The sequence below is a fragment of the Phocoena phocoena genome, chromosome 8 (genome assembly GCF_963924675.1).
Source record: "Phocoena phocoena chromosome 8, mPhoPho1.1, whole genome shotgun sequence".
Classification (NCBI taxonomy): domain Eukaryota; kingdom Metazoa; phylum Chordata; class Mammalia; order Artiodactyla; family Phocoenidae; genus Phocoena; species Phocoena phocoena.
The window spans coordinates 109662645-109678209 of record NC_089226.1 but is presented as its reverse complement, the minus strand read 5'-3'; the positions used below and the strand labels follow the sequence as shown (position 1 = coordinate 109678209).

Below are 15565 nucleotides of genomic sequence, written 5' to 3'. Positions count from 1 at the left end.
CAGCGAGAGTTCGGACCCGCAGAGCAGCCCGAGCCCAACATACGTGGGAAGCGAGGCTCTCAGTGCCCCTGGGATGCATCCCGGTGACTGGCAGTGTTGGTGGTGATTTGGGGGTTTTAATGGCAAAGCCGGTAATCATGGAGGATGAGGGAAGCTGTGGATGGTGTTTCAGGTTTGCACACAGATGCATCCCACCTTCTCTGATTCAGTGCATGGTAAACACCAGCCAGGGTGCAGTTCCCTGGACATCACAGCCCTCCACATTAGTGTCAATGAAAAAATTAATCAATAGTCAATCTAAGAATGACATAGAAAAAGAAACTGTTTGAGCCAATCTGAGGATTATAACCCAGGACACAGTCTTTCAGAAAGCTCTGAGGACTGTTCCGCCCATTAGAGGTCAAAGCACAGTTAGACCTCTTGAAACTTGAAACTTGAAACTTGAAACTTTGGCTCAAGTTTTTGAAAAAAGGGTTACATGATGTGTTGACAGTTTACACAACCCAGATCTGCAAGGATAAAGCGTACGGAGCAAGTAATGGGTCATGGGTGACCCTTTACAGGGTTAAGAAGGAATGTGGTCTCCTGAGGAGGTCTGGTTAATGCAAAGGCACAATGCACCTTAAAGGGGAGGGAGGAGGCCGAGCAGGTGGAGAAGAGTTTTATCTTTAAAGTTTCTTGTCCTGCCATAAAATATAAATTGTATTTCATCACAAGGTTGGAAGGAACTTCTGGTGTTCCCTGAGTCATCACGGTGTCAGGGGCCAGGTTCCTCGGCACCTCCCTCCTGGCCCGGGTCCCGCAGTGCCTGGAAGTGACCATGGCCCCGGGAGCCCCGGCCTGGCCAGACCCCCTCCCCCTGCCTGGCCCAGCTACTCGTCTGCACCTCTGGGAAATGGGCCACCATCAACTGAGATTCAGCCCACAGAGATCTGAATTGTGCTGAGGACCTGGCTGAGGCCGAGGAGTCTCCCCTTTCCCCGCTCCCCTGGGTGGGGCCCATGTGGGAAAAAGGCAGAGAGAGGGACCCCTGGAGAGACGCCCCGCCAGGCAACTGCCCGGCAGACTCTGCCCCACATCTTTGCAACCTTCCACCCCAGGATGTCTTGTATTGGGAACCAGCAGATGCCAGGCAGGTGTTGTTTCCGAGGGTCTGTATTTTGTTGTGTTTTGTTCCTTGTCTACTCTGAGTGACCACTGCCCTTTAAATATACAGAGCTGAGGTTCTCAGACCCTGGCCTGCACCAGCATCAGCAAGGCCTTGCGGGCGGCCGGAAAACAGACTTTTCAGACAGTTCCCAGGGGGAGGTGGTGCTGGTGGCCCTGCCTCACTCCGAAACCTCGACTGGAGAACCCTCGCACCACCCCAGGAAACTCCCTGGTCCCCCTTCTGAAACCAAGCAGGACCCTGCGGGGCCCTCCCGGGTACAAAAGCCCCTCTGTGTCCCTCATTTCTTGTTTGTAGAAAAAGGCTCTAGCCTCCCAAGCCCTTCCTGAGTTCAAAGAGCAGGGATAGGCAGTTACTAATTAGGGAAGTGAGGGAGAAGCAGGTAAACAAGAAAAGTAGAGACAACAGTCAGCTCAAGATAAAACTGAACCTTAGCTCCTCCTCAAGGGATTTTCACCACCATCTGATGGAATTCTTTGAGTTGTTCTTCAGGAACTAAGACTCTCGCAACCCGGGTGGATGGTGACTTACTTGCAGACCACAAGCTTGTAGACCCCAGACTGGTTGGAACCAGAAGGTTGATGACTGAGATTTCTGAAATGTCACCCTGTTACCTCATCACCAACCAATCAGAAGAAAGTCCACGCGCTGATCTGGCCCCCGGAGAGTTGCGGTCTTTGAGCAGGAGCTGCCCGTTCCCCTTGCTAGCCCTGCAATCAACGCTGTACTTTCCTTCACCAGATGATCGGCTTTGCTGCTCAGCAGGAGGGCAGACCCAAGTTCGGCCGGATAACGCTTTTGCTCCTTCTGTTCTGGCCTCCCCTGAGTCAGCCACTGTGGGGACTGGTATTACCATGAGCAGTCAGCCCGTTCTGGAACTTTACAGAAATGGAATCTTTAGTGTCTGGCTCCTTTCACTCACCAGAACACTTGTGGGATTTTTCTGAGTTGCTGCAGGGGTCACTAGCCCATTACTTTTCATGGTCAGGTAGCTCCCCGGCATGGAGCTTCTGCTGATGGACATTTGGGTTGTTTCCAGTTTGGAGCTTTAATCAGTGAAGCTGCTGTGATTATCTGTGTGCAAATCTTTGTGCAAATGTTTTTCACTGAGGAGTGAGAGGACTGGTTCACATGCTTAACTTTTTTTTTTTTTTCCTGACCATGCCGCGAGGCTTGTGGGATCCTAGTTCCCTGACCAGGGATAAAACCCGTGCCCCCTTCAGTGGAAGCGTGGCGTCCTGACCACTGGACTGCCAGGGAATTCCCAGTACATGCTTAACTTTATGAGAAAACACCCAATTGTTCTCCGAACAGTTCTTTTTGTGCCATTTTGCATCCCCAACAGCGGCATGTTCATTCCAGTTGCGCCACATCCTCACCAGCACTTGGTATTGTCAGTTTTTTAATTTTCACTATTTGAGGGAGAGAATGGAGACATCTCATTGTGGTTTTGATTTGCATTTCTCTGATGAATAGAATTTCTCTTCTTCTGTGAATTGTATTTCCCATTTTTGCATTTTAGTGGAGAAACGAAGGTCCTTTCAACGAGTGATAAGACAAGTGGGGAAAAATGACTCTTGACATCTACCTCATAACACAGACAAAACCAATTTGAGATTCATCAAAGACCCTGACATCAAAGCCAAAACTGAAACGTCTCTAGAAGAAACCATAGGGGGACTTCCCTGGTGGCGCAGTAGTTAAGAATCCGCCTGCCAATGCAGGAGACACGGATTCGAGCCCTGGTCCGGGAATATCCCACATGCCGCAGAGCAGCTAAGCCCACGCGCCACAACTATTGAGCCTGTGCTCTAGAGCCCACGTGCCACAACTACTGAAACCTGCGCTCCTAGAGCCACTGCAATGAGAAGCCCATGCACCGCAACGAAAAGTAGCCCGTGCTCACCGCAACTAGGGAAAGCCCACAGGCAGCAACGAAGACCCAACACAGCCATAAATAAATAAATACATAAATAAATTTATTAAAAATAAAGAAACCAGGGGCTTCCCTGGTGGCACAGTGGTTGAGAGTCCGCCTGCTGATGTGGGGGACGTGGGTTCGTGCCCCGGTCCGGGAAGATCCCACATGCCGCGGAGCGGCTGGGCCCGTGAGCCATGGCCGCTGAGCCTGCGCCTCCGGAGCCTGTGCTCCGCAACGGGAGAGGCCACAACAGTGAGAGGCCCGCATACCGCAAAAAATAAATAAACCATAGAACATATTTTTGTCCCTTTGGAGTACACAAAGACTTTTTTTTTTTAAGAGAAAATACCAAAAAAAGCACTAACCATAAAATTAAAAACTGATACATTAAACTTCAGCAACATTAAAATTCATCAAAGACACTGTTAAGAAAATGAAAAGGTAAGCCACAGACTTGGAGGAACACATCTGACAAAAGACTTAATCGAGAATATACAGAGAACTCAATTCAGAGAAAGAAAGACAGCCAATCTCATAACAGCCAGCAGTTACATTTCCTATGACTGATTTTGTACTTAATTCTCTTGGGACACCTTCTGTTGATGAAAAATTAATCAGTTGATCTAAGAAAGAAATGGAAAATTTTATCTGAGCCAAATTGAGGATTATAACCTCAGGAATAGTCCCTCAGAAAGCTCCAAGAACTGTTCCACCCATTAGAAGTCCAGGCACAGTTTTACAAGTGCTTTGAGACAGAGGGCTGTATATTAAATGATGTATTATCGACAGTTTACACGATCCAGACCTAAGTGTCATTGTGGCCCCTTACAAGGTCAAGAAGAAATGTTATCTTTTAAGGAGTTGTCTTGCTGATGCTAGGAGAATGTTGTTCTTTATGGTTGAGCAGGTATTTCTTTCTTTTTTTAAAAAAAATTAAATTTTTGGCTGCGCTGGGTCTTCGTTGCTGCGCACGGGCTTTCTCTAGTTATGGTGAGCAGGGGCTACTCTTCATTTTGCAGTGCACGGGCTTCTCATTGCAGTGGCTTCTCTTGCTGTGGAGCACGGGCTCTAGGCACGTGGGCTTCAGTAGTTGTGGCGCACAGGCTCAGTAGTTGTGGCGCACAGGCTCAGTAGTTGTGGCGCACAGGCTCAGTAGTTGTGGCTCATGGGCTTAGTTGCTCCGCAGCATGTCGGTCTTCCTGGACCAGGGATCGAACCTGGTGTCCCCTGCATTGGCAGGTGGATTCTTTCTTTCTTTATTTATTTTTGGCTGTGTTGAGTCTTCGTTGCTGCACGTGGGCTTTCTCCAGTTGCGGAGAGCAGGGGCTACTCTTTGTTGTGGTGCGCGGGCTTCTCATTGCGGTGGCTTCTTTTTTTTTTTTTTTTTTTGTGGTACGCGGGCCTTTCACCGCTGTGGCCTCTCCCATTGCAGAGCACAGGCTCCGGATGCGCAGGCTCAACGGGCCCAGCCGCTCCGCGGCATGTGGGATTTTCCCTGACCGGGGCACGAACCCGTGTCCCCTGCATTGGCAGGCGGACTCTCAACCACTGCGCCACCAGGGAAGCCCGCGGTGGCTTCTCTTGTTGTGGAGCACGGACTCTAGGCACGCAGGATTCAGTAGTTGTGGCTCGCGGGCTCTAGAGCGCAGGCTCAGTAGTTGTGGTACACAGGCTTAGTTGCTCCGCGGCATGTGGGATCTTCCCAGACCAGGGCTCGAACCCATGTCCCCTGCATTGGCAGGCAGATTCTTAACCACTGCGCCACCAGGGAAGTCCCTGAGCAGGTATTTCTGCCTATGGGGGAGGATGGTCCATGCATAATGCAGATACACAATGCACACTGAGGGGAGAGAGGGGGCCAAAGGGCAGAGAAAATTTTTCTTGTTTTTTTTTTATTGTCTTGCCATAAAACGGGAATTTTATTTCACACTTCTGAAATTAGTACTACTTCTCTGGGGCAGATTCCCAGATGTGGGTTCCCAGAATCAAAGGCCCATCCTGGGGCTCTGGAAAATGAAACCACAGGCCCTGATTTCAGGCCACCTCACCTCTCCCAGCCCCTCCCCAGGCACCAGGCCCACACCCCCAGCGGCCCTCTTCATGGTCCCCGAAGGCCTCGGCCCAGATGCAGGGTCTGGGGCGTCTAGGTCTCCCTGTGACTCTGCTTAACCCTCAGCCTTAACTCCTCGCGGGGGGTGGGGGGCGAGGAGCATCCCTGGGGGTGCTTCGCTCCAGGGGGGGCACCGCTCCGGAGGGGGCGCATCACTCCGGGTATCACTGCCCCGAGGGGAGCATCACTGGAGGGGTGAATCACTGGAAGGGGGCATCACTCCGGGGTCACAGCTGCGGGGGGCCGCATCCCTCCGAGGGAAACCAACGCTCTGAGGGCACCGCCCCGGGAGCGGGGCACCGTCTCCAGGACGCTTCTCCCGGCGGGACTAGTCGCTCCGGGGGCGCCGCCCTGGGGACACATCGCCCCGGGGAGCGTATCGCTCCGGGGTCACCGCCCTAGAGGGGCATCTTCCGGGAGACCTCAGCCGCACAAGTCAGGTACAGCTCCGGGGGGCGGGGGCGCCGTCTCGGGGGCGGGGCCTCGCCCGGGCGCAGGCGCGCAGGCCCGCCCTCCGGCGCCGCGCTCGGATTGGCCGCGCCCGCGGGGAGGGCCCGCGAGGCATTGTGGGCCGTCCGCTCCCGCCACAGCTCGCCATGTCCGGGTCCCCGGTGAAGCGGCAGAGGATGGAGAGCGTGCTAGACCAGCTCAAGCAGTTCACCACCGTGGTGGCCGACACGGGCGACTTCCACGGTGAGGCTGCGCTGGCCCCGAGCTCCGAGAGAGGGGCTTCGTGCGCGCTGAGCGCCGGCCGGCCCCGGGGTGAGGGCAGGCGGGGCGAGGTGCCGGGGGCGCGAGCTTGCAAGTGAGGGGCGGGCCGGGCCACCAGGCCTCCCCGGCCGCGAAGTTGGCCCCGGTTCTCCTCGGCGCCTCTTACCCGGTCCCTCCGCTCCCTTCTCCCTCGCCTCCCGCCCTCTTCACCCCGGCTCCCTCCTTCGCCCCCACTATTCCCGGTACCCCTTCTCTTTCGCCCCCCGCCCCCCTCTTCGCTCTCCCCCCCGTTCCCGGTGCCCCGACCCCTCTTCGCTCTCCCCTCCCCGCGTTTCCCGCCCCCTTTCTCCCTCGCTCCCCGCCCTCGGCACCCGTGCCCGGCTCCCTTTCGCCTTCGGCCCGGGGCCGCCGTCCCCTCCGCGCTGCTGGTAGCTCGCGGGAGCCCGCCGTGAGCCGCCAGTGCGTCAGGGGACAGTGTCCAAATGCTTTGATTTGGGGAGAGACTCCAGGTCCGCCTTGGAGCTGCGGACCGTTTGTGGTTACACGGGGTAGTTTTGTTGCGCGAATGTTGACCGCTGAGCAGGAACATGAGTTAGTTCTGGACCCAGAAAGACCAGAAACTAAGAATGACACCACCTGCTTTTGAAACCTCGCGTTGCACACACTCTCCACCTCTACCCAGGGGACAGCTGTGCACGCTGGTGCCTGCGGCCGCGTGCGGGCCAATTAGACGTTCACCACGTTGGGCCAAGGAGCTGCGGGGATAAAACCCCATGCGCCGAGGAAAGCAAAGCTTGTCCCAGATTCAGATTTTCCTGGCTTTGAATCACGTTCCTTGGAGGCAGCTGGAGGACTTAGCTTTTCCTCCCTCTGCAGTGGAAACCCAGACTAGGTGAACCTCCATTCTGTTAGGCTGTGAACAATTAAGATTTTCAGGAAAATAATGAAATTCTCTGGGTACGAGTGTTGTGGGGCACACAGTACGGAAGGGACTTCCTCTCTTTTCTGCTTTCTCATGGTGACTTGAGAAACAGGCTTTAATTCCTCTTTGGTAAGAGTAAGTCTTTATCTAGCAGAGTCTAGGAGAGTGAGTAAGCATGTTTAGCTGCTTCAGTATAAACGCTGGAAACAGTGATGGGCTTGAGTCCAACCTGTACTTTAAACCATCTGCCAGAAGGTCCCCGCCTGGTCAGAGCTGGGGGCCCTGGAGATTCCAGCTCCTGCCCTGCTCACTGGGAGGCCACGGTCTTCTTTCTATCCCCTCCCTCCCTGATTCAGGCCTCTGGCAATGACATCACTAGGATAGAGCGTGCTGGAAAAGTGGCGGCACGTATTTCTGTACCTTCTTAGCATGGAATATTTCCCATCTTTGTGAGTTGACAAAGCCCTGGTCTATATTGTTTCCTGTCGGGTCTCACCAGGCAGCAGCCGCAGGATGGCTGGTCTTGTTACACCTGTCAGTGTAGGGCCAACAAGGCAGGAGGGACCCTGAGGAATGCTTGCTTTTTTTTTTTCCCCCTCTTTCTTTTTAGAAATATCTAAGCCCAAGTGCTGACATTTAAGATCTCTGAGCGAGGGCTTCCCTGGTGGTGCAGTGGTTAAGAATCCGCCTGCCAGTGCAGGGGACACGGGTTCGAGCCCTGGTCCGGGAAGATTCCACGTGCCTCGGAGCAACTAAGTCCCTACACCACAACTACTGAGCCTGCGCTCTAGAGCCCGTGAGCCACAACTACTGAAGCCCACGCGCCTAGAGCCCGTGCTCCACAACAAGAGAAGCCACCGCAATGAGAAGCCCACACACCGCAACAAAGACCCAACACAGCCAAAAATAAATAAATAAATAAATTTAGAAACAAAGATTTCTAAGTGAATGTAAGAACTTTATTAAAAATACATTTGTTGGTAATGTGTGTCCATAAATCTTACAAAGTTGTGAATCTGTGGTTTTTTTGTTTTATTTTTATTTTTTGGCCGTGTCGCCTGGCATATGGGATCTTAGTTCCCCGACCAGGGATCAAACGCACGGCCTCCTACATTGGAAGTACAGAGTCTTAACCACTGGACCACCAGGGAAGCTCCTGTAAATTCGGTTTGTGGTCACTTTATGAACTGAAGGTTCTTACCTTCGGGGAGTCGTGGGCCTCTTTGAAAATACAGTCAAAGCTGTGGATGCTCTTCCCAGAACGACGCCCCACACCTGGTTGTGCGTTCATTTTAAGGGTCCGTGGAGTCTGAAGTCCATCTGTTGACCCCAGATAGGTCCTGGTTTTGTTTTGTTTTGTTTTTAATAAAATTATTTATTTTTGGCTGAGTTGGGTCTTCGTTGCTGCATGTGGGCTTTCTCTAGTTGTGGCGAGCGGGGGCTACTCTCGGTTGCGGTGCGCGGGCTTCTCATCGCGGTGGCTTCTCTTATTGCAGAGCACGGGCTCTAGGCGTGCAGACTTCAGTAGTTGTGGCACATGGGCTCAGTAGTTGTGGCTCGCAGGCTCTAGAGCGCAGGCTCAGTAGTTGTGGCGCACGGGCTTAGTTGCTCCGTGGCATGTGGGATCTTCCCGGACCAGGGCTGAACCCGTGTCCCCTGCATTGGCAGGCGGATTCTTAACCACTGTGCCACCAGGGAAGCCCCCTTGGTTTTGTTTTTAATTTTGCTAAAAGCTTTATCAAGGTATAATTTTATATGATGAAAGGGACCATTTTCAGTGCATTACTCTGGGTTTTAACACATCTGTGTAAGTTCTGCTCCAGAGTACTTTTTCTTAACTTGTCATTTTGAAATAATTACAGACTTTTAGGAAGTTGCAAAATTACCCCATAGAGTCCCATCGTCCCCCAGTGGTGACATTTTGTGTGGCCGTGGTGACATCAGAACCAGGAACTTAGCACTAGCATGACACCGTGAACAGGCTTCAGGCCGGCTCCACGTCCACCGGTTTCCACCTGCATAGAGGAGGGGGCATCCCCTGTGGCGGTTTTATAGTTCAGAGGTTCTTGTAGCCACCAGGATGGGTAGGACACAGCTGTTCGCCGGCCACAGAGACCTCCCTCGGCCCTGAGAGCCGCCCCACTTCCCTGTTCCTGTTCTCCATCTCTGTAGTTTTGTCATCAGAAGATACTTTGACAATACTAACTTGCCCAATCAACTTACTGAAGCAGCTAATCCTGGAAGCTGAGTTTGGTGAACGTGAACTCTGCTACCCCGAGAGCCTGGGCCACGAGACTCCTTGGACTTCCTGGTTACCAAGAAGGTGCTCGTGTGTTAGAGGAGAATACAGACCTGGGTGCCGACGACGCTGTCCTGTCGGGCAGCCACCGCCCTTCTTGCTCTGGGCCCTCGGCACATCTGCTTCCTGGCTTTAGTCTCTGTTGCTTTCTCATCGTGCACGCAGCTGCCTCTTGGCCAGCCTTCCGTGTGAAGTGCGGCCACACCCTGGCTCAGAAGACATGCTTGACTCTGTTTACACGTTTAGGGCTTACAGGGGTTGGCTCGGGTTGCCGGCTGGAAGCGAGCACTCCACTTACTTCCCTGCTTTCCACAATTATTTCCTTATAGCCATCGATGAGTACAAGCCCCAGGATGCCACCACCAACCCGTCCCTGATCCTAGCCGCGGCGCAGATGCCCACCTACCAGGAGCTGGTGGAGGAGGCCATCGCCCACGGCCGGAGGCTGGGCGGGTGAGTGCGGGTCTGGGCAGCAGCCCTCAGCTGGTCTGGTTGCTTCCTTCCCTCCCTGAGTTTAGTTCTCAGGTGTCTTAGACTCAGGGAGGGAATGCTGTCTGCTTTCCTGGTTTTTTTGTCAGGAAAGAAATAGCCGACATGTTATTTACACGTAGCAGGCAGTACCCATTGTGCGAATACAGTTCACTGAGTTTTGTTTGCAGGAACGTGTAGACACCACCCCAGAAGTCCCTCCCCGCTTCTGCAGTCAGTCTCCCCAGCCCTGGCAACCATGGACCTGCTTTCTGGCTTTTTGTCACGTTTTAGCAGTTCTGCTGGAGTGAGATTCATTAAGCGCCCTGTCCGATTCATTCCGGCCAGTTTATGCAGTGCTGCAGCCACAGTCACGGCCCAGTCCTGGAGCATCTGCACCTCCTAGAAGGTTCCCTGGAGCCTCTGCCAGCGGCCACAGACTGGCTTTCCTCTCCGTAGACTGGCCTTTGCCGGACGTCATTTTAAATTTTCATCTGGGCGATACTGCTCAGATGAGAGTGAGCCGGCAGGGAACAGTGACCTCTGGGAGGAGCCACGCTGGGCTGGCCTGTCCCTTTCTGGTGCTCCTGTGTGCTGAGGTCAGGCGGTGTGCAGGTGTGTGTGTGATGGCTGCTCCTTGCACTGGGCCACCCTGCCCCCGCCATCCTGGCTGCTTCCCTGTCCCTTCTTGGTATTCCTGGAATCGGTGACAAGGTGGTGCCCACCAGCGATCACCAGGCCCTGCTCCCGTGTCCAGCCCGTGACACGCGGGCTGGAGATCTTTCTGGTCCGTTTTGGAACAGCATCAAGTACCTTACTCATCTGCCCAGGCAGCTTCAGAGAGATTGGAAAGACTGTTCCGTTCAAGTTCCCAAAGACGAAGGGGTTCAGTTCGGGAGGATGAAAAGGTGGAGATGGAAGGCAGGGATGGTTGCACCACGATGTGAATGCACTCAGTGCCCCTAACTAGTCACTTAAAAATGGTTCATTAAGCTAGGGCTTCCCTGGTGGCGCAGTGGTTGAGAGTCCGCCTGCCAGTGCAGGGGACACGGGTTCGGGCCCCGGTCCTGGAAGATCCCACATGCCGGGGAGCAACTAAGCCTGTGTGCCACAACTACTGAGCCTGCACTCTAGAGCCCACGAGCCACAACTACTGAGCCCGCACGCCTAGAGCCTGTGCTCCGCAACAAGAGAAGCCACTGCAATGAGAAGCCCACACACCCGGCTCGCCTCAACTAGAGAAAGCCCGCACACAGCAACGGAGACCCAACACAGCCCAAAAATAAATTAGTTAAAAAAAAAACAAAAAACCAACAAACCTCATTAAAAAAAAAAAAAAAGGTTAAGATGGGGGCAGTTTCCTGGTGGCCTAGTGGTTAAGACTCTGCAGTCTCACTGCCGTGGCTCAGGTTCAGTCCCTCGTCAGGAAACTGAGATCCTGCAAGCTGTGTGGCATGGCCAAAGTTAAAAAAAAAAAAGGTTAAGATGGTAAGTTTTATGCTCTGTGTGTTTTACCACAATTTAAAAAAATTATTTTGAGAAAAAAGATGGAGGGAAAAGAATTTGGGAAATGAATAACAGAATTTGTTTTGTAGAACCCTGTGCATTTAAATCTAACAAGCTTCTAACCTAATTTTTTCCCTGGAATTTCAGATCACAAGAGGAACAGATTACAAATGCTACTGATAAACTTTTTGTGCTGTTTGGAGTAGAAATACTGAAGAAAATTCCAGGCCGCGTATCCACAGAAGTGGATGCAAGGTAAGGACGCAGGGCTGACACAGGTGATGTGGGCAGAGGGCAGCAGCTGCTTTCAGTCCGTGGTTCCCCACGTGGCGCCCAGGTGCTGCCGTGGCTGCTGGTCCACGATGAGCTGCTCATGTCCGGCTCCTGCTTGAATATCAGTCCTGCTAAGCTGCTCTGAGCCGGGCACGCCACGCACCCCCTGGCTGGCTGCTGGGCACCCCTGTCACGGCCCTGCCCCCGCAGGCTCTCCTTCGATAAGGATGCTATGGTGGCCCGCGCCCAGCGCCTCATCGACCTGTACAAGGAGGCTGGGATCAGCAAGGACCGGATTCTGATAAAGCTGTCGTCTACCTGGGAAGGAATCCAGGCTGGAAAGTAAGTGTCCCCGTGAGGAGGGAGCTGGTGGGGACCGCCCGTCCCGGGTGGGCCTCGGGGAGCAGGCCCCGTGCGATGCCACACGTTGTCCTCACGTCATCTTCCGTGTACAGAACGTAAGTCGTTTCCCAGCAGCTGTGCTCAGTGCGGAGGAGCTAGAAGCAGGTACAGACAGGGAGCTGCTCTGGCGCCGGCCCCGCAGGGCCATGCACGGCTGTCCTGGAAGTGCCCCTTGTGCACCAGCAGGGTCCCTGTGTTATCTGTTCCCCTCCTGCGACCTTCTGCCTCTGGACACACCTGTCTGGACTCTTCTGCGTGATGGAATCGTGCAGCACGTGGCCTTCGTGTCCGGCTTCCCGTGCTGGGCATGTGTTCAAGGTTCACACATGTGTGCGTGTGTTGGGGCTGCATTCCTCTTACAGCTGTTGCTCGCTCGTGTGTATACGCTGCATCTTCTGAGTCCATCCTTCACGGGACGCGTGGTTGTCCTGCCTTTGGTGCTGTCTCCGGTGGGCGCACACTGGAGGGCGGAGTTGCTGGTGCTGTGGTCATGGTGTCGGCTGTCGAGGCTGCCTTGTGCCCCCCTCAGATGCACTTCTTGACCACCTTTCTGCAGCCAGGCAGCAGAGGTGCCTCTGAAACTGTCCATTGGGACAGGGACTCAGTTGTCACAGTCCACGTCCCGGCATGTTGCAGAGTGGGGCCGGGACCCTGTTCTCACAGTCGACCCCAGGACGTCACGTGGGTGACTGACTTTCTGTAGGGTGACACAGAAGGGCGAGGGGGAGCATTGGGGCTGGGGAGGCCGCGGGCTCTGGGCGGGACTGAGGCAGGATGGCGCTGTGGTCGGAGCTGATTCTGTGACGAGGTGAGGGACCTGGCCTGTGGCTCTCAGGGAACTTCTTGCCTTTGTCCCTGTTTTGAATTGCTGGTTTGATGAAGGAAGTTCTGGTCACCCACAACTCACTAGCCAGAGAGAGCCCTGGTGAATGTTCCAGAGTTTTGTTTTGTTTTGTTTTGTTTTTAGTAAAACGAACTAATTTCAACTCCACACATATTTGTTTTTAAATATCTATTTATTTATTTTTGGCTATGCCGGGTCTTTGTTGAGGCCTGCGGACTTCTTAGTTGAAGCATGTGTGCAGGATCTAGTTTCCCAACCAGGGATCGAACCTGGGCCCCCTGCATTGAGAGCGTGGAGTCTTACCCACTGGACCACCAGGGAAGTTCCTCCAGAGTTTTTTTGGGGGTTTTTTGTTTTGTTTTTTCTTTAAATAAATTTATTTTATTTATTTTTGGCTGAATGGGGTCTTTGTTGCGCGTGGGCTTTCTCTAATCGCGGCAAGTGGGGGCTACCCTTTTTTGCGGTGCGCGGGCTTCTCATTGCGGTGGCTTCTCTTGTAGACGAGCACAGGCTCTAGGCTCATGAGCTTCAGTAGTTGTGGCACACGGGCTCTGTAGTTGTGGCTCGCGGGCTCCAGAGCGCAGGCTCAGTAGTTGTGGCGCACGGGGCTTAGTTGGTCCGCGGCATGTGGGATCTTCCCGGACCAGGGCTCGAACCCGTGTCCCCTCCTTTGGCAGGTGGATTCTTAACCACTGAGCCATCAGGGAAGCCCCAGAGTTGCTCTTGACGAGGATGGGGCGACCCTGTTCCTGCCTTTGCAGTTACTGAATCGCGAGCGTTTCTCGCTGTGTCCCCGCTCTTCACGCCGCCCTCCCCCGCCCACAGGCAGCTGGAGGAGCAGCACGGCATCCACTGCAACATGACGCTGCTCTTCTCCTTCGCCCAGGCCGTGGCCTGCGCTGAGGCGGGGGTGACGCTCATCTCCCCCTTCGTGGGCCGCATCCTCGACTGGCACGTGGCCAACACGGACAAGAAGTCCTTTGAGCCCCTGGAGGACCCCGGTGAGGAGCACTGGGAGGCAGGGGCGGAGGAGTGCTGCGCTGTCTGCTGCTGGCGGCCGGCGTGGCAGCTCCGGGCATGTCCCCCCAGGAGTGAAGAGCGTCACCAAGATCTACAACTATTACAAGAAGTTCGGCTACGAGACCGTCGTCATGGGCGCCTCCTTCCGCAACACGGGCGAGATCAAGGCCCTGGCGGGCTGCGACTTCCTCACCATCTCACCCCAGCTCCTGGGGGAGCTGCTCAAGGACCACAGCAAGCTGGCGCCCACGCTCTCGGTCAAGGCAGGTAAGAAGCCCCCCGCCCCGCTCAAGGCCCCCATGGGGACACCGGTGCCTCCGTCACCTGAGGGTGTGGAGCCTAGAGCCGCAGGGCCAGCCTGCACTCACCTGCTGTCCAGCCCACCTGCCGTGGGGGCCGCGCCAGGCAGGGGCCCTAGGGCGGCTCTGAGCCCAAGGCCCCGGCGCGTGCCCTCCCCCAGCCCAGGCCAGTGACCTGGAGAAGGTCCACCTGGACGAGAAGGCCTTCCGCTGGCTGCACAACGAGGACCGCATGGCCGTGGAGAAGCTCTCGGACGGGATCCGCAGGTTCGCCGCGGACGCTGTGAAGCTGGAGCGGATGCTGACGGTGAGAGCCCGGGGTTACGGTTGGGAGGGGCCGGGGCGGGGCGGGGGGGGGGGCGGACAGCGGAGCAGCTCACACTGCCCGTCTCTAGGAACGAATGTTCAGCGCGGAGAACGGAAAATAGCTTGGCACCTGAGGCTGGACCACAGATATGCCGCCGACTTTGAATTGGGGCCTAATTGCACATATGCCTTGCGACGAATCTTGGATTTTTTTTACTAATCGGAGCGGGGGTTAATCACAGATTTCCAATTTTATGTAAAATTCTGCTCAGCGCATTAAAGGTGTCACTTTTCGTTCCGTGTGTGCGTCCTTTCTCCGTTGGCTGCAGCCTGGCCCGATGGAGGCGGGGTTGGGTCAAGAGCCCCCTGGGGCCCTCCAGGCAGGGGTGACAGCCCCTCACCTGCTTCTGGGAGCCTGGACACACAAGGCAGGGACTGCCTGAGCACTTCCTCTGTGTCTGGAGCCAGACGGCCCCGGGGCTTGTAGGCTGTGCTTGCAGAGCTGGGTGGGAGGGTGCCAGGGGCCCGCTGGAGCTGTGCGGGGGGCCGAGCCCGCAGAGAGGAGCCTCTGCGTCAGAGCTTCCGGCTGTCCGGACCTGTTGGCACGGCCCCCATGCCTCTGAGCCTCTCCTCGCTGCCCTGGGGCGGAGGCACAGGTGGGGCGATGGCGCCACCTTGTGGGGACAGCGTAGCGTGCGCTGAGCAGGGCTTCCAAACCTCAAACCCCGAGCAGAGGCAGGGCACAGCTTGTGAAGAGACACTTTACTTGCACCCTCTGGATTTTTCTGGGAAGGGGTTGGTGGGGGGCGGTGATGGGTGGTCCACAGGGGAGCCCCTTCCTCCACCCTGGGACCAGCCTCTGTTCTTGGAACAGCGAAGCTGGGGGTGCGGGGGGACACAGGGTCTGGGTGAGACTGCCTGGGAGCACAAGGTGGGTGGAAGGGGCCCCGGCGGACCCTCCAGCCCTGCGCCAGTGGAGCCAGGTGTCAGGACAGTCCTGTGAGACGCTGCCCTGGGTCTGGCTGAGGGTCAACGGGGAGACCTTGTGCCCCCCACCCCCGCCCTGGGGGCACCTGCTGGGCTGGGCTTGTTCCCCATGGCTCCCTGCAAGTGAGTGGGGCTCCTGGAACCCCCATCTGCTGGGGTTGGAGCAGGTAGCTGGGACTTGCGGTTCTGGAGCTGCCACCCTCCCCAAACGCAGGGGCACCGCTGAGCAGGCAGGGCTCCGGGGACAGGTGCCACCCTGGGCCACGCCCCTCGGGCCACCTAGCCTGCCCAGGCCGCCCCACCCATCCTGGTGCTGAGGGGGTGGCCTT

General features: G+C 55.5%; 1 protein-coding gene across 1 annotated transcript; it reads left to right on the top strand.

Moving 5' to 3' along the window:
* The first annotated feature begins 5750 nt into the window (after window positions 1–5750).
* On the top strand, window positions 5751–14542 carry TALDO1 (transaldolase 1). The gene is made up of 8 exons (XM_065882070.1): window positions 5751–5892; window positions 9461–9584; window positions 11253–11360; window positions 11589–11720; window positions 13450–13625; window positions 13714–13911; window positions 14105–14250; window positions 14339–14542. Exons 1-8 carry the CDS (start codon window positions 5796–5798, stop codon window positions 14369–14371), a joined length of 1014 nt encoding a protein of 337 aa, XP_065738142.1. The 5' UTR covers window positions 5751–5795; the 3' UTR covers window positions 14372–14542.
* Window positions 14543–15565: the final 1023 nt, after the last annotated feature.

Excerpts from the sequence above, each read along its gene's own strand:
- TALDO1 (XM_065882070.1), top strand. The coding sequence starts at position 5,796 with ATGTCCGGGTCCCCGGTGAAGCGGCAGAGGATGGAGAGCGTGCTAGAC. Across the intron at positions 11,361-11,588 it reads TCCACAGAAGTGGATGCAAG|GCTCTCCTTCGATAAGGATG; the intron begins GTAAGGACGCAG and ends CTGCCCCCGCAG. Across the intron at positions 13,626-13,713 it reads TGAGCCCCTGGAGGACCCCG|GAGTGAAGAGCGTCACCAAG; the intron begins GTGAGGAGCACT and ends ATGTCCCCCCAG.